We start from the raw sequence: 21,153 nt of genomic DNA on the forward strand, positions 1-21,153 counted from the left end.
TCTCCACAACCCTCACCCCTGTCGCTCAAATTCACAGACTCCCGAAGCGGAAAGGAGCCAAGGGGCTATCTTGTCCAACCTCTTCTCCAAGGAGGAAGGATTATGCTCTTACACACTGACCCACATCACTCAGACTGCAAATTCATCCCAAACAGAGGTGACCGACTCAGCACAAGAGCCAAGCCACATGCAACCGGGGGAGGCAAAAGAGATGCCCCCCCGCATAGGGGCCACTTTTGCTCCCAATCCAGTCCTCCAGGATTCCCCAGATGGCTAGGCCCCTCTTTGGCAGGTTCCCGGCTTCTCTGCGGATTACCCCTGCCCCATTCTAGTTACTGGCAGTACGAGACTTAAGCTAAAATATCCTGGCATTTTCTGTATTTTGGCCACACCCCTTCGCCTTTGGCCCACCCCCCACTAGAATGCAATCCCCGAGAGATTCTTCAAAATTGAATCCAGCCCTCACGCTGAAAGAGGTTCAACACCCTTGTGCTAGACTTAGGAGTGCAGGACTGCCTTCTACTGGGTCATTCTATTTGGCAATCACCTGCCCCCCAGTCCTTTTTTTAACTGGAGGTGCCAGTCATTGAACCTGGGACATTCTGCTTGCAAAACATATTCCTTTGAAGTTATTTCTGCCCTGCCTTTTTAGGGCCCAGCTCCCACAAGCCTACGAAGTAAGAATTCAGACTGAGAAGGTGAAAACAAAAAATATCAATGAAACAGTGTCAGATTCAACACACAGAGAACCAGGAAATAAAAATCAAGGGGGCACAAAGACAGAATAAATAGGGTTCATTAAAACACACACACACACGCACACACACACACACACCATATATTGATATATCAGCCTTCCCCAACCTGGTGCCCAGCAGCCAAATTGGACTGCCATCATTCCCAGGCAGGCTGGGAATGATGGGAGTTGCAGTCTAACCCACTGGGGAGTCTCCATGTTGAGAAAGCTTTAATATGTTCTCCTCTATGTCCTTGATCATCTTCGAAGGCTCTTATCTGGGTGACGCCATCCACAATTGTGCGATGGGTACCTACCAGAGACTTCTCTGCAGCAGCCTCCTGTCTGTGGAATGTTCTTCCCAGGGAAAACCACCTGGTGTTTTCACTGTATACATTCAGACCCCAGGTTAAGACCTTCCTCTTCCAACAGGCCTTTAAACTTTCCTCCACTGCTTCAACTGTTAACTGTACAGCTTTTTGAATATTTTCAGTGTTGCAATATTTTGATATTTTTCATTGTTATATTTACTATTTTGATTTGTCATTTTATTGTTTGGGGTGTTTTTTTACATTGGGCATTTGCCAGTTGGGCAGTCTATAAATGAAATTGATTACTTAATTAATACGTGATCTCCTTTTTGTTTTGTACAAGAGCAAAGTACGTCTGCATTTTCAATCCAAAGCAAACAACCTTTTGCCTCGGGAATCAGAAAAGCTGGGGTGGGGGACAAGGGTGAGAAGGAACACTGAGTTTAAACAAAGGCAACACACAACAAAAATCACCATACAAAAGACAGTTTTTTTCATAATAATAGTAGTAGTAGCAGCAGCAGCAATAATAATAATAATAATAATAATAATAATTTCCAATTGCCTTTTTCAGTCGTGAGAAAACCAGCGGCTCGCAACACTCAACGCAACGCACCTGGTTCCTCCCTCGCCGCTTGCCGTAGTTCCTTCGCACAAGGGCCTTGTAGTTTTCATTTTTCTTGGTCAAATAGTAATACAAGACACAGTCTGGAACATTCTAAAGCAAGAAGATTGTGGTTTGGTTTAAAAAAAGAAAGAACGGTTCTCAGAATGAAAGCAAAAATCTAATTCTAACACTCTCTCTGCCGCCAGCTTAGAACAGGGGCGGGGAACCTCATTCATGCCCAGGGGCCAAATCTGGCCCTTCGACATTGTCCAGATGGCCCTGCCCCCTTCCCCTGGCCCCACCCCCCTTTCCCCCAACCACTTGGTGGTTTCCCAGTTTTTGTGCAGCTTTCCCCCCATTTTAAAAGATTAAAATACCTCTCCTAAGGCTTAGCTTCTGGCAGTAAAAGCTTAATGTGCTGCTATTTTTGGCCTCGCCCCCTTTGCACACCACTGGAATGTGGCCCCCAAAAGTGTCTCCAGAACTGAGCTTGGCCCTCAAGCAGAAAGAGGCTCAAGTTCCCGGAAAATGAGCTGTTGTGCCACACGCACGCTCCCTCTCCTCTTATGCACCTTAACACAATGCCTTCTGGGGTTTATTAAACCACAGTCTCCCTTAAGGATTACACTGAGGTGTGACAAGGAAAGGAAGGGGAGGAGGGAGTGCGCAGGCACAGCGCCCATTCCAATAAACCACTGCTTCTCAGGTCGAGATAGTTACATCTGGACTGGGGCATGGTGTACATGACTAATTGTCATTTCCACTTGCAAAATTTGGACTGCAAGAACGTTAAGGCCAGACCCCCCATCTCTTTGGGGCAGGGAAAGGGAACACATGGAGTAACACTGCAGTATAAATACACGGAAAAGGAGGAACCCTCTACTCTGCGGCATTGGTATATCTTGCAAAATACACACACACATACACAACTGCATCCTCTCACCTTTCTTTCTAAGTAGGAAGCAATGAGGCCAAAGTTCTTAGGGTGCTGGACAAACCTGTATAAAAACACAGAGAAAAGTCAAGTTCCGACACAAAGCCTGTTCCAGCGACACCCCTTGGATTTCTCCCTTAAATTACCTTTGTAGCCTGCACAAATCCTGTTGAAACATTAAACGGAGGCACGCAAAATGCACATCACCACTGCGCCGCTGACAAGTGGCAGCCCTGCTTAGCCACCCCGGCTGGCTTCTGAGATTTCACCCAGCTTCAGCCATGCTGTCTCAAGTTTCTCTTCACAGCCATCAGGGCTAGAAACTTGTACTTCAGGTTGGGGTTTGGTATTTGGAATGAAAGCTGAGCATTCCAAGATCCAGTAGCAAATCCCACCCTCATGGGGCTGCTTGCACAGAAACTGCACAATCTATATACAGCCTCAAATGACTAAGAGTAAACGATCTGCTCTATGAAGAAGTTGGTCTACAACTCCCATAGGCTATTTCTAGAAAGCTCTGTTGGTGCACTAAACGCCAAAGAGAGATGGGCAAAACCTTGGGCTGGGAATCAAAGTCTAGCTAAACTCCCATCATGAGCGTCCCCCATGAGATGCTGCATGGAAGCATGTTGCCAGCTTCCCAACACCTGAGACTCAGAAATACACAGCCCTTGAAAATGGAGGAGAGGTTTCCGGCTGCAGTGGCTAATAACCCATGCGAGGCCTGCTCCCCGGGCACTCTGGCCACACCTCAGGAAGGGCTTGCAGACGCCACAGCTTCTGTGTCGCCAGAGCCAGGTTTTGGCCAGCCTTGCCCAGACAGGTGACTTCCAGATGCTTTGGAGAACTCCCATTCGCCCCAGGCAGTGAGGCCAAGATCAGGGATGACGGGAGCTGTAGTTCAACACATCTGGAGGGCAGCCAGTTGGGGATGGCTCAACTAGTCCACGATTCTGTTCCATGACAGGTAGCAGCTCTCCTGGGCCTAAGGTACAAAAGGGGTTTTCCTGTCACATGAGACCAGATCCTTCGAACTGGAGGTGCCGCCCGCTCCCCCAGGGCCTTTGAAACACAAAGCCTGGCTCTACCGCTGAGCAATGGCCCTTCCAACCATCCCCACCTTTCCAGAGGCAACCCACAGGCTATTCCACAGGGGAATTCGGCTGCGCTGCATCGGATGGAGGCACCCTGCAAAGAGAGACGCTGTCCCCATTTTGGTGCGGCTCACATGAACATATAAACTTAGGCAGCAGGTGGCAAGCTGGTGCCGCCCAGGAGCTTTGGACTCCAACTCCCATCAGCCCCGGCCAGGGGTTACAGGAGCTGTGGGCCAAAAACTCAGGAGGAAGCCCCGGTTGCCGATCCCTGCACTTCGGACTGCAAGTTGCTCCTGTCTTTATGAGGCCCCTCTGGAGGATCAGACCAAAACGGTCCATGGAGCCCAGCATTCGGTGTTGCAGCAGTGGCCGTGGCTGCATCCCCAGAACCAGGAATCCGGATAGACTACCTCTGGCCATGGAGGTTCTCTTTGCCCCCTCGCGCACTTTCACTTTTAAGTGCTCTCAGCTGCCTCGTAAGTCGTCAGGCCATTGTCCTATCACTGGGGTCTCCAACGTGGTGCCTGCGGATACTTTTCGTGGCACCTGCTGGGGTCCCTGCCCCTCCTGGTTTTTATTTTATTCCTTAAGAATTTGTTTTCAGTTAAAACAGGGGAGGCTGGCCTGCTGCACAGCAAAGGGCCACCCTCCAGTGCCTGCTTCACCTGGGTTCAAAAAGGGTGGTTTTGTTTTGGAGCTCAGACCCCCCGTGCACCTTGTACTTACGTTCTGGGGCAGGCTGCTTTTCTTCTTTCAGTCTCGATGGTTTCTGGGAAATGAATCCTCCGTGATCTGTCATGGCAGCTGCTTTAGGAGTGGGCAAGCCCTGCCCACCATGGCAGCCATTTTGCGAGAGCACCCGCAACTCTCCCTCAACAGTGCCCACTGACCCAAAAAGGGGTGGGGAGCTCTGGATTGTCTGTTAGGACTGGTAGCAGCACTCTAGGCAGAGAGAGGCTATTTCCACCTCTTCCTACCTGATCCCTGTTATGTGGAGATGCCCTGGACTGAAACTGGGACCTTCTCCTTGCAAAGCAAGTGATCCACCACTCGATTACAACCCTCCCACAAAGGGCCCTAGAAGACTACAGTGGTCCACACGCGACATATATGTCTCTTGCACGAAATGCAAAATGCCAAACTTAAAAACAAAAAGATTACTTTTCTTTAAAGATCTCCTTCTCATGGTCGGTCCAGACGTTCATGAACTGCCGGTCCTTGTACACCTTCATGGGGTCTTCCATCAGCCCGTTCATGTTAATGAACTTCACGCGCCTTTGTTCCGCGTCGAACATCATGGGAGGAATGACCGAGAGCTGGCGCATTTGTTTCTCGTTATTCTAGAAGCAGGGGAGAGGGAGGGAGCCACACGCATTTCATTAGTACGCAACTTCTGGCTATGCCTAATGGGAGCCCAAATCAGCCAACCCAAAGCCGGAAGTGCTTTTAAAGGGCCGGCTCTCGCAGTTACAGCCCGGCATCCATTAAAGGGCTGAAAAAGGATTCCTCTCTCTGGCAACAGCTTCCCTATCCGGTCCCAGTGCAACGCTCAAAACAGCAAGGCAGTGGCAATCTTTCATGAAAAGCTACACTCCACCGCAAAAATTTTAAGGGTTTTGCCAATGCTATTTTTTTTTAAATGTATCACATTAGGATAGGAAAGCATGCCAGACTAGACAAGGCATAAGATTTAAGTTGATGAAAAACGCAAACAAATTCTGGATCAGCATTCTCCAAACGGGTGCTCTCCAGATGTGTTGGACTCCAACTCCCACCAGCCCCAGCCAAAATGGCCAGTGGACATAGGCATCTAAAAGGTGCCCTGCTGGATCAGACCAAGGGTCCATGTCCAGTGTTTTGTGCACACAGTGGTCGGCCAGCTGCCCATGGGAAGCCCACAAGCAGGACATGAATGCAACAGCCCCCTCCTGCTCGTGTTCCCCAGAACTGGTGTACTGTCAGGGTTGATGGGACTTGTAGTCCAAAACAGCCAGGGGGAACCTGCTCTGGGACTCGAGTCGATGTCACTTGGATCCTGGGCCTCCCAACTGCGGAACTCAGAGGGGCGCCGACGTTCTTCTCGCTGGGAGATTTTTGGACCCAGGGTGAAAGCGGGCCCCTCAAGCCAGGGAGCCACCTTTGAACAGGAGGCAAGTTTCCACAGATCTTTTTGTGTGTGGCTGTGGAATGCCTAGAATGCCCTTGAACGTAGCACAGCTGTTCCCAACCTGGGCCCTCCAGATGCTGGACCGCAAATCCCATCATGTTGGCTAGGGATGATGGGAGTTGCAGTCCAACACATCTGGAGTGTGCTAGGCTGGGGGGTGCTGATATAGCTTTCTTGGAAGGGCCGGGGGGGGGGGGTTGCCAGCCAATGCAGAAGGATATCGTCGTTGTTTTTAAAAGAGGGCAAAGTAGCGAGACAAAAAAGCCACGAGTGCCTCACGCAGAGAATGTTAATCCCACTCCCCTGCCGCAAGGTTTCAGAAACACGCCCCCACCCCCAAAAGATTCAGGACTTGGGTCCCCAATCACCCATGACTAGCAATGACCCTTCCCCATACCCCCTTCAGCAACGCCACTAGGACAGGGATGAGGAACCTCTGTCAACTCAAGGGCTAAGTTCTGTTCTGGAGAAGCTCTCATGGGCCACATTCCAGCAGTGGGTGGGGCCAAAGGCAAAAGGGGCAGGGCCAAAAATATAAAAACGACTAGCCTCTTTCAGCCTGAAGATCTTCCTGCCAGTAATTAAGCCTCAGGAGAGGTATTTTGACCTTTACGAATGGGGAAAGAACGACACAAAAGCCAGGAAACTACTGAATGATCAGTAGTTGGGGAAAAGAGGTTGAGGCTGGGGGCAGGGGCGTGGCCATAGAGGGCTGGGCTGGGATCCCCAGAAAGCCAGGTTTGGTCCCTGGACCCGAGATTCCAAACCCCTGGTCTGGGTAAAGAGAACAGGAGTAGCCTTGCCGAAGGAGGTACTTGTACAAGAAGATGTCATCACACATACACACACACCCTCTCCCAAATTTCCAGACAAAGCCTAGCCCCCTGCCCCCACTCTCACCTCCTGCTCCGACAACCCGTCAATGATTTCAGAGATTTCGTGCTCGCTCCGGGCGATAGTTGCCGAAAGTCCAGCCCCTCTCTGACCGACCCTAGGGACATCACAATAGAAGAGAAGGCCAGGCTGAAAATGCATCTGAGAAGGACGGGAGATGTTTCAGAGTCCACCCGACCATGCTCAACCCTTCCAGAACAGAACACAACCTGGTTTTTTGCCCTCTTGCCTGTAAAAATACAACTGAGGGTCACCTGGACAGCAGGAGATTCGGACAGAAATTTAAAGTTCCTTCATGCAACACGGAAGGAACGTGCAAAACTGACTACACCAGAAGATGCGGCAGTGGGCCACCAGCTGAGACCCAGGGTGGTCTGGAAGTAGATCTTCAGATATTGTGGACTTCAACTCCCAGCATTCCCAATCATTGGCTGTTGCTGCCGGAGAACTGAGTGCTGCTGGGCGTGATGGATATTGTGTTTGACAACTCACATGGTCGCCCATAGGAGACAAGGAAATCCATACAGATGAGCAGGCTGGGGGAAAAGGGATGGATCGCTCCGTCGCTTCTCTGACAGCCTCTTCCTTAGAGCAGAAGAAGAGCCGTGCTGGATCTGACCAAGGGTCCATCGAGACCAGCATTCTGTTCACACAGGGGCCAACCAGACGCCCCAGTGGGGAAGCCCACAAGCAGCAAGTGAGTGCAACAGCACCGTCCCACCCCTGTTCCCCAGCAACCGGTATACTGGAGATAATATTTAGCCATCCTGACTAGTGGCCATTGATAGCGACTAGCAGGGAAATGCAGGTTAACAGACCCTTGGTAACTTTCCTGGGCTCTTTTACAAGGCTGTCTAAACCAGGTCAATCTCCAGATGTTTGGGACTTCACCTCCCAGCATTCCTGATCACTGGCCAAGGGGGCAGAGGCTTCTGGATGTTGGAAGTCCCACACATCTGGAGACTGACCTTCTGCCCACCTTCCTGACTTAGATGGCTTGAACAAGAAGAGGGCGAGATGAATTCAACAACTATTAGGCCAGCCTTCCCCAGCCTGGTACCCTCCAGATGTTTTGACAAGGCTGGCTGGGGGTGATGGGAGTTGTAGTCTGACACACCTGGAGGGAACTAGGTTGAGAGAAGGATGGCACAGAGTATATAGTGATGGGCGAATTTACCCCCAAGTGAATTTGTTATTGACATGGAAAGTAACAGATTCATCCATGTGAGTCTGGGCAAGAGTTTGCCTTTAATACAAAGTTTTGTCCCATGTCTGCAGGTTTTTGTGCATGCGCGATATCAAGGTGCATCTTGGGAACTGGAGTTTGGAATGGTGTAGTGCATTCAAAAGAGCCTCGCGTGGCGCAGAGTGGTAAGTGGCAGTATTGCAACTGAAACTCTCCCCACAACCTGAGTTCGATCCCAGCGGAAGCCGGGTCTCAGGTAGCTGGCTCAGGTCGACTCAGCCTTCCATCCTTCCAAGGTCGGTAAAATGAGTACGCAGCTTGCTGGGAGAAAGGTGGTCACGACTGGGGAAGGCAATGGCAAACCACCCCACTATAGCCTGCCATGAAAACGCCAGTGAAAGCGGTGTCCCTCTAGGGGTCAGTAATGACCCGGCGCTGTGGCAAATTCTTGAAGAGATGGGAGAACCAGACCACCTTACCTGTCTCCTGAGAAACCTGTACGAGGGTCAAGAAGCAACAGTAAGAACCGGACAAGGAACAACTGACTGGTTCAAAATTGGGAAAGGAGTACGACAAGGCTGTATATTGTCACCCTGCTTATTTAATTTATATGCAGAGTACATCATGAGAAATGCCGGGTTGGATGAATCACAGGTCGGAATTAAGATTGCCGGGAGAATTATCAACAACCTCAGATATGCAGACGATACCACCTTAATGGCAGAAAGTGAAGAGGATCTAAAGAGCCTCTTGTTGAGGGTGAACATGGAGAGTGCAAAAGCTGGTTTGAAACTCAACATTAAAAAAACTAAGATCATGGCATCTGGCCCCATCACTTCCTGGCATATAGAAGGGGAAGAAATGGAAGCAGTGACAGATTTTATTTTCTTGGGCTCCAAGATCACCGCAGACGGTGACTGTAGCCATGAAATTAAAAGACGCTTGCTCCTTGGGAGGAAAGCTATGGCAAACCTAGACAGCATAGTAAGAAGCAGAGACATCACCTTGCCGACAAAGGTCCGTCTAATCAAAGCTATGGTTTTCCCAGTAGTAATGTATGGCTGTGAGAGCTGGACTATAAGGAAGGCTGAGCGCCGAAGAATTGGTGCTTTTGAACTGTGGTGCTGGAGAAGACTCTTACGAGTCCCCTGGACTGCAAGGAGGTCCAATCAGTCCATCCTAAAGGAAATCAACCCTGACTGCTCATTGAAAGGACAGATACTGAAGCTCAAAATATTTTGGCCACCTAATGCGAAGAGAAAAGTCACTGGAAAAGACCCCGATGCTGGGAAAGACTGAAGGCAAAAGGAGAAGGGGACGGCAGAGGATGAGATGGCTAGATAGCATCACTGATGCAATGAATATGAACTTGAGCACGCTCCGGGACAGAGCGGAAGACAGGAAGGCCTGGCGTGCTATGGTCCATGGGGTCACGAAGAGTCGGACATGACTGAACAACTGAACAACAACAGTGCATTCAAAAGCACATTACGTTAGGAAAACTGGTTGCAAAAGATGAGTATGTTAGGCAAAACTGCATACAAAGATTCATGGGTAAGGAGAAATTTGCACAAAAACAGGGACAGATTTTCATGAAAACATAAAAAAATTTTTTTTAACAACATTCAGGACAAAAAGAACTTAAGATTGGGAAAACGGAGAAAAGACGAGATTGCCATATTCGTCCAACTCAAATGAAGGAAATTTAATTCCCAAGGGCATTTCAAAAAATAATAATACTAAAATCAAAGCACTTCCATCACCGGAAGCAGCTTTGGCCCAGTGGCCAGAATTTACCTTTGGAACCGTTCCTGCTGCTCCCGCTGCTTCCGGATCTCGGGGAACTGCTTCTCGTAATATTCGCGCGTCTTGCTCTCCTTTGCCTTGCGCCGGGGGTTGTTCTCGATCCGGTCCACTTTTTTCTCCCAGGCTTCCATGAGCTGATCGTAACGCTGGCAGATTTTCTGCTCCTGGTTTAAAAAAGAAAAAATTAAAGTTGCGTGAGAGAGAGAAGCTCATGCTGGAGCCCCGCCACAAAATCAGAAGGCGATGGTGCCTTTCAGAGTAAATGGAGACTTAGGAGTGACCGTAACTGAGTGGAAGAGGAGCTGCTTTGCATGCAAGAAGTCCCAGGTTCAAGCCTTGGCATCACCAGCGGGACATAAGGAAAGATCTCTCTCTCCCCAACCCCCACTGGTTGGAGACGCTGGAAAGCAGCTGCCTGTCAAAGCAGACTGCATCAGTCACAGCAGACAGGGGCAGCCCAGTACAATCACAAGACAGCTGCTGCCCGCAGGTTTCCAATCTAGTGACATGCAAGGAAAAGGGGATGAGGAAAGAAGAGGAAAAAAATGAAGAGGCTTTCAGCGGGACTGGAGGAATGGCCCTAGCTCTATTCCTCATCTCCCTCTGTACAGCCTGCTGGAACGGCTGCTGGGGGCGACAGCCAAGGCAAGAGGAGCCTTCATGGGGGAGGCCTTTCAGCAGGCCTGATGTGATGGTCCCAATTCCCCTCTCCATGTCTTTCCCATCTGCTGCTAATGGAGCTTTTTTAAAAAACTGGAAATGCAAGGAATTGAACTTGGGACCTTCTGAATGCAAGGCGGCGGCTCTTCCACTTAGCTATGTTCCCCCCTTGGTACAGGAAATTCCCGTATACCAAATCAGACTCTTTGTCCCTTTAGCCCAGGACCAAAGGACAACTTTCATGTGTACTCATAGCATGAAAACACTGCCCTATCCTGCTGCACCATTCTGCAGGTGATAAAAAGGCCACACAATCAGCTGGCCAGTCACAGGAAATTCCACCCAGAGACGAGACAGATAGCCGTACCCTTTGTTTCCTCGCGTGATTCCTCCTCTTAAAGAATAAGATCAGCTTTTTCCTCATGACTTGGTTCCTAGAAAAGCGCGCACACACACACACGGTGAGAGAGGATTTCTGCCCCACTCAATCTGTGCATTGGTATTTTGACAAATGTAACGTCCACCAATTTAGCATGCGAATAAAAAAAATCCCAAACACTTATTTCAAAAATAAATAAATTGTAAATGCTATGAATACTACTGAGCAGTGTAAGTAACAGAACTACGCCAGAAGCGATTTGGAGGTGAAGGGTGGTTTGCTGCACTGACCGGACCAGGAATTGAGGTTAGGGCTACAGTAAGTTTCAACAAGCCAATTCCATAACTCATCGTTTGAAGTTGGCATGTTTGAAACAAGCCATAGCGTCAATCACAGTTTGTTGCTCCAGATGACAAGCTGCGGTTAATCCAAAGCAAGGAGGCTTCTGAACAACTTCTCCCAGCCACGTGGGAGGAGGAGAGGGGAGTGTTGGAGCCCGAGGCTCACTCTGGCACCTTCCTGCTCATGCACTTGGCACTAAACCAGAGGTGGGGGACCTCTGGGCTGCGGGCCTAATCTGGCCCACTGCTGCTCCCCATCCAGCCCACAGAGGCTTCATCTCCAACCGTGAGCCCCTCTCTGTGGGCCTGCCCCCTGGCCTGGAGGCTACCGGGGGCCTGCGGACGACACAGGGAGAGGAATCCTCTTGCTACCTCTGATTTATGACTTCAGATAACAAGGGAGGAGGAGCATACAAAGTACTGCGCACTCGGCCAGCACTGCAGGAAATTCTGCAAGCGCTGGCCATCTCCCTTCGTGTCATGTCCCCAATAGGGATAGCAAGTGGTGCATGAAGGAGGGACACGGCCGGCTTGGCTCACCCGCCCTACGACCTCACACAATGGGAGAAGGCAGAGGGCAGGGCAAAGCTGCTCTGGTCAATATGCCAGGTGGAACAGCCACACCCCCTGATGTCATTCGGCCCACTGAGGGCTGGGTGGGGGCATCATTTGGCCTGTGGTATGGCTCTCATCCAAAACTTCCTTGCAAAAGGAAAAAGGCAGGATATAAATGTAATGAATAAGTAACATTAAATATATATATACCTGCCCAGACCCTTAGGTTATCTTTGGAGGCCCTTCTCCATTAGCGCCCCCACCCAGTTGAACTTAGGCAGGTGCCTGCCTACAGGAGAGGGGGCCTTCTCAGTGGTGGCACCCTGTTTATGGAACACCCTCCCCAAGGAGGTGCCCACACTGTTAAATGTTGGTGAAGACATTTATCTTTTCTAAGGCATTTTAGATTTTAGACTGTATGGCTGTTTTTACATATTTTGCATTGTTTCTCTTCCGCTGCTTCTTGCTTTTGTATTGCCTACTTTCAGCCTTGCATTATATTCTTTTAGCTTTATGTCATCCACTCAGGTAACATGTGTTATTGGGCGGCCGAAAAATAGCACAGATAAATCAATGTTCAAATCCCAAGGTAAATGTAACCCCGGATTTCTTGAGAGGTACTTACGTTTTGATGTTTTCATGGTACACCTTTGTGTCCGACGGCTGGTTGTAAAGTGGCTGAAGAACACAAAGGTATTTTATTTTATATTATAAATATAACTATAAATATGAAGATAAATATATCCATTCATTCAAATATATAAGCAATCTATATTTAAATGACTATCTATCAATCAAGACAGAGAGAGACTAATAGACAAAGAAACTAAAAAGCAATGCAATCAGTCAGACTGGATTCCTGAGTGATATGACCAACCGCAATAAGAATCTGTATTTCTATTAAAGCAATTGGCAAAACAGGAATAAATGTATATTAATGCATTTTTATCAAACATTTTGGCTTCCACCTTCATCACTGACAGTTAGGGGGCAATCCTATGCATGTTTAGAGAGAAAAAAAAGTCCTACAACTCCCAGCACTCCTGGCTGGGGAATGCTGGGAGTTGTACATGTTGTGCTACATGGGGAGGCTGAGAAGAAAGAAAGTGCTCCCAGAATACGCTAGTCCCAAACCTCTCAAACAAACGTTTTGTGCAGCAGACAGAAAGCCAGTCTAACCAAAACAAGGGCACCTCTGGCCCTCACCCCCCAAAATTAGGGCTGAGTACTCCAGTTTTCTCATCGCCATCCGAGGAAGCTCAAGACCCATTAAAAGCCAGTGATGCAAAACACACACAAAAAGGCGTAGGGCTGCTCACCAGTTCAACTTTGGGGCCGAGGCCTTCGAAGATCTTATGGGCTTCTTCTGCTTTTTTCTGCAAAGGGGAAAAAAGAAAAGCCATTGTTCACTTATCCAGAGAATCAGAAAAGCCTTTCAAGAGGAGGTTTCCTATATCATCTGCCCCTTATTTCAGGCCATGTGACTCCGAGAGAGCAGCTAAGAGGACGTTCTTTTTTTAAAAACGTGGCTTTCGGAAGGATTGCTCCCTTCATTCTGAAAGCCGAAGGGTTTCACAAGGAGGTTCTCCCACCCAGCAAGCTCTCCCAAAACGTTGCCAACGCAGACCTCAAAGGAACATAACAGCCGTGCTGGGTCAGACCAAAGGCCTATGTCAGCTGGGGTATGGTCATGTTTGGCTGGGAATTATGGGGGCTGCAATCCCACACACCTGGAGGCACAAAGTTGGGCAAGGCTGGCCTAGATAGTCCAACTTTGCTTGCACACTAGCCAACCAGATGCCCATGAGAAGCCCACAAGCAGGGGAAACACTGCCGCCCCGTGGGAGAGGACCTTAATTTTTCCTCCCCGCCCCCTCTCCTGCTCTTTCAGCCCTGCTGAAAGACCTCCCACCATGAAGGCCCCTTGCCGCCACCAGCCATTCCAGCAGGCTGCACAGAGGCAGATGAGAAGGGGAAGCAGGACCATTCCATCAGCCCTGCTGAAAAGCTATTTTCTTTTTTCCTCGCCATCTCTTCTTTCTTGCACATCGTGTCTTTTTAGATCATATGCTGGTGCACAGGGACCGTCTTGTTTTACTGATTGTACGTAATCCCCTCCGGGAGCCTTTTTGGCTGACGAGGAGGATAAAAACACTTCAAATAAAGAAAAAAAGGAACTAACAAACCAAGTTGCAATGCTTTCCCCATTACTCACCCCCGCAATGCCTCTATGCCAAAGGGGTGGGGGGTGGGGAACTGCAGGTTTCTGATGCCTGAAGGAGGCCTAGGTGGCTGTTTGACAACGTGCATCTGGACGCAGCAGGTTTGTTTGGTCTCCAAACAGCTCTTTGGGGACTGAACTTTAAGCCCTCACAGTTCCGGGCAAAATCTTCTTCCTCCTCCGAGCTCAGCTGAACTTTCAAACTCTGGAGAGTTAGCCATGCTGACCTCTCCTTCCTCTTTGACTGCGGTCTTCTGCAAGGGGGCTGCCCTCTTGCACAAGGAGAGTACACATCACACACACACCCATACAAGAAGGTCACAGCCAGGTCTGTGAACGCTCGATGTCACCACGGTCGCATTGCGCAAGGCAGGCCATTTGGCAACTGGGTGCAGAATACCGTTCCCATGGCTGTACTCCAAATTGCGTGGGCAGTCCCCGAGAAAAGTGGCCTGATGGAACCTCCCATAGCCTGACACAGGAGCTCCGTCCCCACCTCCACCCCGCCACTGAAGGACACCACATCCCAGAATCCCAACATGTCCACTGTCCAGCTTACAGGGCTGACCAAAGAGCTGGACCTCAATGCAACGCCACGAACTTTCATCAGAAAAAGCGCTCAGCCCCGGTTAGGGGAGCTCTCCTGGTGACGTCAGCAGAAGAAAAACAGAGAGTTTCGCCAGCTATTGAGAGGCATGACACACTGATGCACCGAGAGGCATGCGGGCTGGGGGAAGCTGGGAGCTGCAGTCCAACAAGTCAGGAAGGCACCAACTTGGGAAAGGCAGCATTACACACTCACTTGTCGTGCAATCCTATGTCTTCGGCTGCTCTGCTCTGTGCAGCTCAGTCCCTGTCCTCATGCTGTGAGAAAGGCTAAAAGGGGCACGGGGGGCAGGAGGGAATGACACCCAGAGGGCCTGTCGGGGTGGGGTGCAAACCAGTCCCCCAGCGCAATATCGCAAGTCAGCAACATGCTTCATTCATTCATTCCATTTCTATACCACCCGACAGCCAAAGCTCTCTGGGCGGTTCACAAAGATTAAAAACCTTAGAAATGCAATACAGTAATATAATATAAAGCCATTTACATACAAAACATATAAACAATGCTTGCAGTATCCATGCTCTGCATCGCAGGGGGAGCCCAGACCACCTGTAAGAAGTTCTGCATGGCTACCTGCCGGCTTTCAAGATTTCACCAGACGTTATCTGGAGGTGGAAGGCCACGTTTTAGATCGCCACAGAGAGCGTTTCGTCATCCTCCGGTGGAGGTGACGGGAGAAGTCCTGGCCTGCCTCTCTGGCTTGGAGCTACGGATGGGGCTGGGATCAGCCTCGCAACTGAGCAGAGCTTTGGTAAGTTCAGCACCATGACAGAAAAGATCTCACCTGCAAACTAGATAGGGGGTCTTCCCTGTCGTCGCACTGAGCCTTCCAAAGCTCAGCAACAATCAGGGACGAAGCCCACTCTCCAGCTCAAAGCTAAGGACGAAGGCTGGAGCTTGCTGGTTGCAGGGCAGGTGGAGCCGCCCAGGAGAGACCCTGCTCCCCTCCCACGCACCAAAATTTAAGATCTACCAGAAGACAACAGGACCTGGTTCCGAATTAAAATGCACAAGATTGCACTGAAATTGGTGGGGCGAGGGGAGGCGTCACCCATACTCGTAGGCCAGCCAAAAGAATGTGCAGACCTCTGAGCACACAGCCATGAGGACTAGAAACTTAAGATTTAAAGGAGACATTGAAGGTTCTCGCAAAGCTGAACACAGCACCCAGAACCAGCTTCTACTGAATACACACAGTGCTTGTTATGGAAGGGGGAAAGACCCATGAACACAAGGATAGGAGCCTAGGAAGCTACCTTATTCTGAACCAGACCCTGGGTCCATCATCCCTCTCCACTGGCTACGCAGACTGGGGCTGATGGGAACTGCACTTCGTCGATGTCTGAAGGGCCACACTTTCCCCACCCCTGGTACAAATTGACACCACTCACTCCTGTAATCCCTCCCAAGCTTCCCCCAGATATGTTGGGCTACAGCATGCTGGCTTGGGAGGATGGGAGTTGGAGTTCAACACATCTGGAGAGTACCAGCCTGAAACATCGGAAGAGGCCTTATATGGAGCCAGACCCTGGGTCCACCTAGCCCAGTATTGTCAACACTGACTAGCAGCAGCAGCTCCCCAGGCTTTCAGGTGGGGCTTTTCCCCAGCCCTACCTGAGAACACTGGGGATTGAACCTGGGACTTTCTGCATGCAAAGCAGGGGCTCTACTGACTGAACTACAGCCCTTCAAACTAGCAGTCCAAGCAGAGCATATTAGCCAGGCTGCCTGTCTAAAAGGGCACGATCCGCAACTGGCAGTCCCTGATACAAACCCTGCCCCCCCCCCCCTCCCGGTGTCCTGCCGTCAACCTGAAAAGCGAAATGAGGGGGCAAGGTGGAAGAGCAACCCCTGCGTCAACAGGACTCAGTAACAGGCCCATTATGCGAGATGCGGGGGGGGCCCTGAAACCGCGGCCCACACCCCTTGCTAGTTGCCTATACTGTCAGAGCACAATCTGCGGCAAGCAGAGAGCAGGCCCACCACAGGAAGGCATTTCCGCAGCGAGCGGCTGCAGGCAGCTCAAGCCAAGAGAGACCGGGAAAAAGGAAGATATACGCCGAGGCTCTCTAGGAAAGCCAAGCCAAGTTATGGCAGGGGTGGGGAACCTCTTTCAGCCCGGGGGCCTCATGCAATTTCAGAGATGCTCTCAGGGGCTGCATTCCAGCAGGGGCAGGGCAACCCCAAAACACCAGCACATTTTAGCTTAAAGCTCTTCCTGCCCATAGCTAAGCCTTAGGAGAGGCCCTCCTGCCTTCTAAAATGGGTGTGGGGGAGAATCCACGGAAAAGCCAAATGGTCGGAGGTTGGGGAAAGGGGGTGGCCTTTGGGGGAATGCCAGAGTGCCAGGCTGGGGCCCAGGTGGGCTGAATTTGGCGCCTGTCAACAGGTGGCCATCCAAGCCTGCCCCAGGGCCTGAGTGACTTGCAGCAAGGCTGATCCGCGGAGGGTGGACATGCTCTCCCCTTGTGCACAGATGCAAGGATCTGCAACCGAGACGCGCCCCGCCAAACACGCGAGCGAAGCGTTACCCGGTTCTCGTCGTAGATGATCTGGACAACGCTGCGGTGTTTCTGCTCCGCTGGAGGAGGGGAGACGGGCCGCTCAGGCTCAGGAGGTTTCGCAGCTTCTTCTTCGAGCTGTTGCTGGGAGACAAAAGGAGAGGGAGGGAGTCAGCCATCTGCACTGTGGGCCTCTCGCCAGCAACGAGTCACCAGAGATGAAGGCCAGCACCTGGCTCAGCAGTTGTGCGCCAGGGTGCACACTGGCCAGGCGAGAAGGAGAGCAGATTTTCAGAGCCGCTGGCTGTGCCAGTCACAAAATCAAATATATAAAACTTTTAAAGGTTTAATACTACGCTCTACCATGTTGCATTTTAGGGATTTAATTTTTGTGAGCCGCCTAGAACATTTTGGCTATTGGACAGTACAGAAAGGTAATAAATGTAAACAACAATGCACCAGAGCCCTTCCGCACGCAAAGCAGAGGCCCAACCACGGAGCTCTGCTCCGGCCCTGAATTGGCCCACGAACTGTCTGGTGCAGCAAGACTTGAACCTAGAGCCCTGACAGGCATCGATCCGCTTACTCCCTGTGCCACAAGGGTCCACAGGCCAGAGGAGGGAGCGGCAGGCTTGGGATCCAGAGGCCACAGACCAGAATGCTCCGAGTGCCAGGAGTCAGGCAATCCGGGAGAGCCAGCTGGCTGCCACTCTGAGTGACAGAGCTCCACGGCCTGCTCACGTGCTGCAGTCTGGGCAGCCTGTCATGATGGGGAGGAACAGGGCTAACCTGACAGGCTCCCAGGCCAGGCCTCTGCCTGGAGTTGCCTTCTGCTCTTGCCCTCTAGCCCAGGGCTGCAGAACCTCGGGCCCGGGCACCAAATCCAGCCCTCTGAGATGCCCCAAATGGCCATGCCCTTCCCTGGGCCCCACCCCCATTCTCCTGTCTTTTGTGCAGTTGGGAGGCTTCCCATCTTTGGGGCAGTCCCCCCACCATTCTAAAAGGTTGAAATGCCTCTCTGAGAGCTTAGGTACTGGCACTTAAAGCTTTTTCAGCTCCAATAGGCCGGTATTTGGGGGATCGGGGGGATCTTTGCCCCACCCCTTTTGCCTTTGGCCTCACCCACCAGTGGAATGCACCCTCCACCCCAAAGCTTCTCCGAAATGGGATTCACTCTTTGGGCTGGAAGAAGTTAAGCCCCCATGCTCTAGCTGGCCAGCTGATTCAACCAAGATCCTTCAGCCACAGAACTGCAGCCCTGGCTCCAGCTCACCATCCCTGCTCACCCCTTCTGCCTCTGGCCATTTGCAGCCTCGCTAAGGGTGGAGGGCCAGCCTCCCCACGGCACCCGACACACGTCCCCCCGCAGCCAGCGAGCTCGCCGCTCCCTTCCAGACCGAGAGCCCGGGGCCGTCGGCGCTCTCCGGAGGCTTACTTGCTTCTTCTTCAGCTTGAGGATCTGCTGTTCCACTTTGGCAATCTCCCGATCCACCCGATCCATGCTCTGGATGAGCTCTTCCTTCGACAGCTTGGAGGGGGAAGCGTTCTGGTCCTCCCCACATTGCTGGCTCGACAAGGGCGATGGTGGCCCGTCATGCTTGCCTCCGAAAGCTGGCTCCTTGCATTAAAAAAAAATGGGGGGAAATCATACACAGCTACAAAAATATACCCCAAGCCCCACGTTGAAGACTGAGCAGCTCCTGGGTAAATAGGTGCAGTGAGTGGCGGCAGCCTGTTGACATGCTTGTAGCAACTTTTTTCATTGGGAAGATGTTTTACAGCCTGATGTCTTGGACTCCCAACATCCACCCTTAGAGGAGGTGGAACGTCAGTTACTTTTCTCTCAAGTCAGACAAGGGAAATGGCCGCTGCCTGCAGCGTGAACAGCGGCAGAGAGTTTTGGCAGAACCTGTATCTGAGGGGTGGGCACCTTTGGGAGGTCCAGGGGCCATTTTCTCCTCCCGGAACCTTCGCCTGGCAGGCCATAGCTGATCCAAAGAACAATTAATACTTTTTTTTTAATTGAAAAAAAATGGGATCTGTAGCTGCTATGGAGTGCCTAAGAGGTCAAATTCAGCTTGCAAACAAGCTAAATGTGACCTTCTTTGGCGCTCCGTAGAGCTATGTATTCCACACTCTTCCTTAAAATCTATTTGAAGTATCTTTATACTGCTCCTCCGCCAAAAAGACTCCCAGAGCGGCTTGCATATAATAAATTAAAGGAGACAGCCCCCTGGCCGCAGGCTTATGACCTAAAAAGACATGACACACTAGGAAAAAGGAATGGGGAGGGAAGAGGAGAAATATACATATCCCCCCCACACACAAACACACTCTTTCCCTGGGGCACTGGGGAAGGCGGGGGCCTCTTGTGGCCCATGGGCTGCATGTTGCCCATCCCTGGGCTTTATATCATGCCCCTTAGCTGCTCGCTCCCATCTGCTAGTGCCCCGGCTCATGACTGGTCCAGGTAATACAGCTGAGACAGGTAATGTGCCAAGTCTGGGTTAAAGAGTCACCCGACTCACACTCAGGTGAGCCAAGTTTGAGGAAAGGGGCAGGAGCCCGGGCTGCTCTCCCATCAGCTGTCGCTCCCTTCAGGAAAACACCACCCCTGTTAAATATTAGCCACCGAGCAGGACATGAACTTGGCCTGAACTTAGGGTCTTATCAAGCCAGCCCAGGAACTGAATACTGAGCCAAGCGGTATCTTATTTTTGCCAAACATGCGGGTACTTGAAGATCTCAAATCAGACAGGAGGAAGTGAACTTTCAGGAGGCAGCTTTCCTCCCCTGCTTCCCAGCACCATGCAAGGGAAGGTGGGACACTGCTTTGAACAGGGTCTTCTGTGTGGTGGCCCCTTGGCTTGCTCCCTGTTTTAAACTTTTAGTTGCCCTGTGAAGACCATTTTGTTTCAACAGGCTTTTTACAACAGGCAATTTCCCCCTTATTAAAGTTGGCCCCTGCGCTATGGTTCTGTTGATATCCATTTTATACAATAGCTATTGCTTTTGTTTATTTCTTTTGGAATCAAGGCCTTATCTTCCTAATCGTGACTTTGGGGACCTTTGACCTGATCAGCAACACAGAAATGTTTTAAAAAATAAACAGACACCACCACCACCCCCTCCTGAGCTTTATGTGGACTTTTTTTCAATGCTTGTGTAGTTTTTTTTTGGGGGGGGGGGAATGGAGAGGAAAACAAGGACACGGTCCTATGCATGTTTGGACAGAAAAAAGTCTACAACTCCCAGCATGGCTGGCTGGGGTTGTAGGACTTTTTTCTGCCTAAACATGCATAGGATTGCACCTTTTGTTACTTCATTGCTGGCTGGGGAACGCTGGGATTTGTGGGGCTCCTTTCTGCCTAAGCATGTATTTAGTTACCCTCTTCCTTCTCCTCCTCTCAAACATGCATATAAGGACTACATTCTGAACACACACACACTCTTCTACCTGGGAGTAAGCCCCCAACAGGGGCATACCATGGCATGAACAGGCATAGGATTCAGGCTCTCTCGGTTGAAATTTAGTAACTTAGGATTGTGCTCTAAGTTACTTCATTGCTAGCTGGGGAATGCTGGGATTTGTGGGGCTCCTTTCTGCCCGAACATGCGCCCTACATAACTTAATCCGTCCCAGTGACAGGGTGGTTCCACATCCACCTGCAGGCAGGCACACTGAGGTCAATCCCTCGTATGCGATCTGCCCTCGAACAGGTGACTTCGTGCTGGGCAAGGGTGCAAGCTGGGAGCAGACCGGGGCGGGGGGAGAGAAGCTAAGAGACACACACAAACACACCCGCCATGTGTGGGCTTTACCTTCTTCAGGTCTGACGAACGCAGCCCCTCCTGCAGCTGGTGAGCCAGCGGTAGGACCGCAGCAGCGCTGACCCGCTGGTAATGTGAGTCGGAGACCTGATCCAAACGCGGCCTCTTGGAATCCAGCGAGTCATGGTCAGTTTGTGACGGGCCGGGGTGGAACTGCGACTCATATCCGGACCTCCTCTCCTGAGGCCTGGGCAGCGGGGAGAACATAAAGCCAGCGGCAACTATCAGACCCTCCTAATGCTGGGATTTGGGGCCCCACCCACCACCAGAAGGTGGCCTCTGAGAGCTTCCCCAACATGGAATTCAGCCCTTGGGCTGAA

The 21,153-nt window shown here is 50.9% G+C and overlaps 1 protein-coding gene across 5 annotated transcripts in view; it reads right to left on the reverse strand.

The window, feature by feature from the left end:
• Nucleotides 1-21,153, reverse strand: part of NCOR1 (nuclear receptor corepressor 1) — a 110,976-nt gene that overhangs the window by 68,902 nt on the left and 20,921 nt on the right. For 3 of the 5 annotated variants that reach the window (XM_084822531.1, XM_084822529.1, XM_084822533.1), the window contains exons 4-14: nucleotides 20,825-21,020; nucleotides 18,438-18,620; nucleotides 17,033-17,146; nucleotides 12,993-13,049; nucleotides 12,299-12,351; nucleotides 10,766-10,832; nucleotides 9,730-9,902; nucleotides 6,753-6,843; nucleotides 4,847-5,025; nucleotides 2,598-2,652; nucleotides 1,613-1,765 (exon numbers count right to left, since the gene is read on the reverse strand). In XM_084822531.1, coding sequence (XP_084678657.1) covers nucleotides 1,613-1,765; nucleotides 2,598-2,652; nucleotides 4,847-5,025; nucleotides 6,753-6,843; nucleotides 9,730-9,902; nucleotides 10,766-10,832; nucleotides 12,299-12,351; nucleotides 12,993-13,049; nucleotides 17,033-17,146; nucleotides 18,438-18,620; nucleotides 20,825-21,020 — 1,321 coding nt within the window. The remainder of the gene's footprint in view (nucleotides 1-1,612; nucleotides 1,766-2,597; nucleotides 2,653-4,846; nucleotides 5,026-6,752; nucleotides 6,844-9,729; nucleotides 9,903-10,765; nucleotides 10,833-12,298; nucleotides 12,352-12,992; nucleotides 13,050-17,032; nucleotides 17,147-18,437; nucleotides 18,621-20,824; nucleotides 21,021-21,153) is intronic. The other 2 variants (XM_084822532.1, XM_084822530.1) reach the window with 1 other exon arrangement.

Source organism: Heloderma suspectum, chromosome 16 (genome assembly GCF_057233095.1).
Source record: "Heloderma suspectum isolate Gila_16-S chromosome 16, 16-S_ref, whole genome shotgun sequence".
NCBI classification, from domain to species: domain Eukaryota; kingdom Metazoa; phylum Chordata; class Lepidosauria; order Squamata; family Helodermatidae; genus Heloderma; species Heloderma suspectum.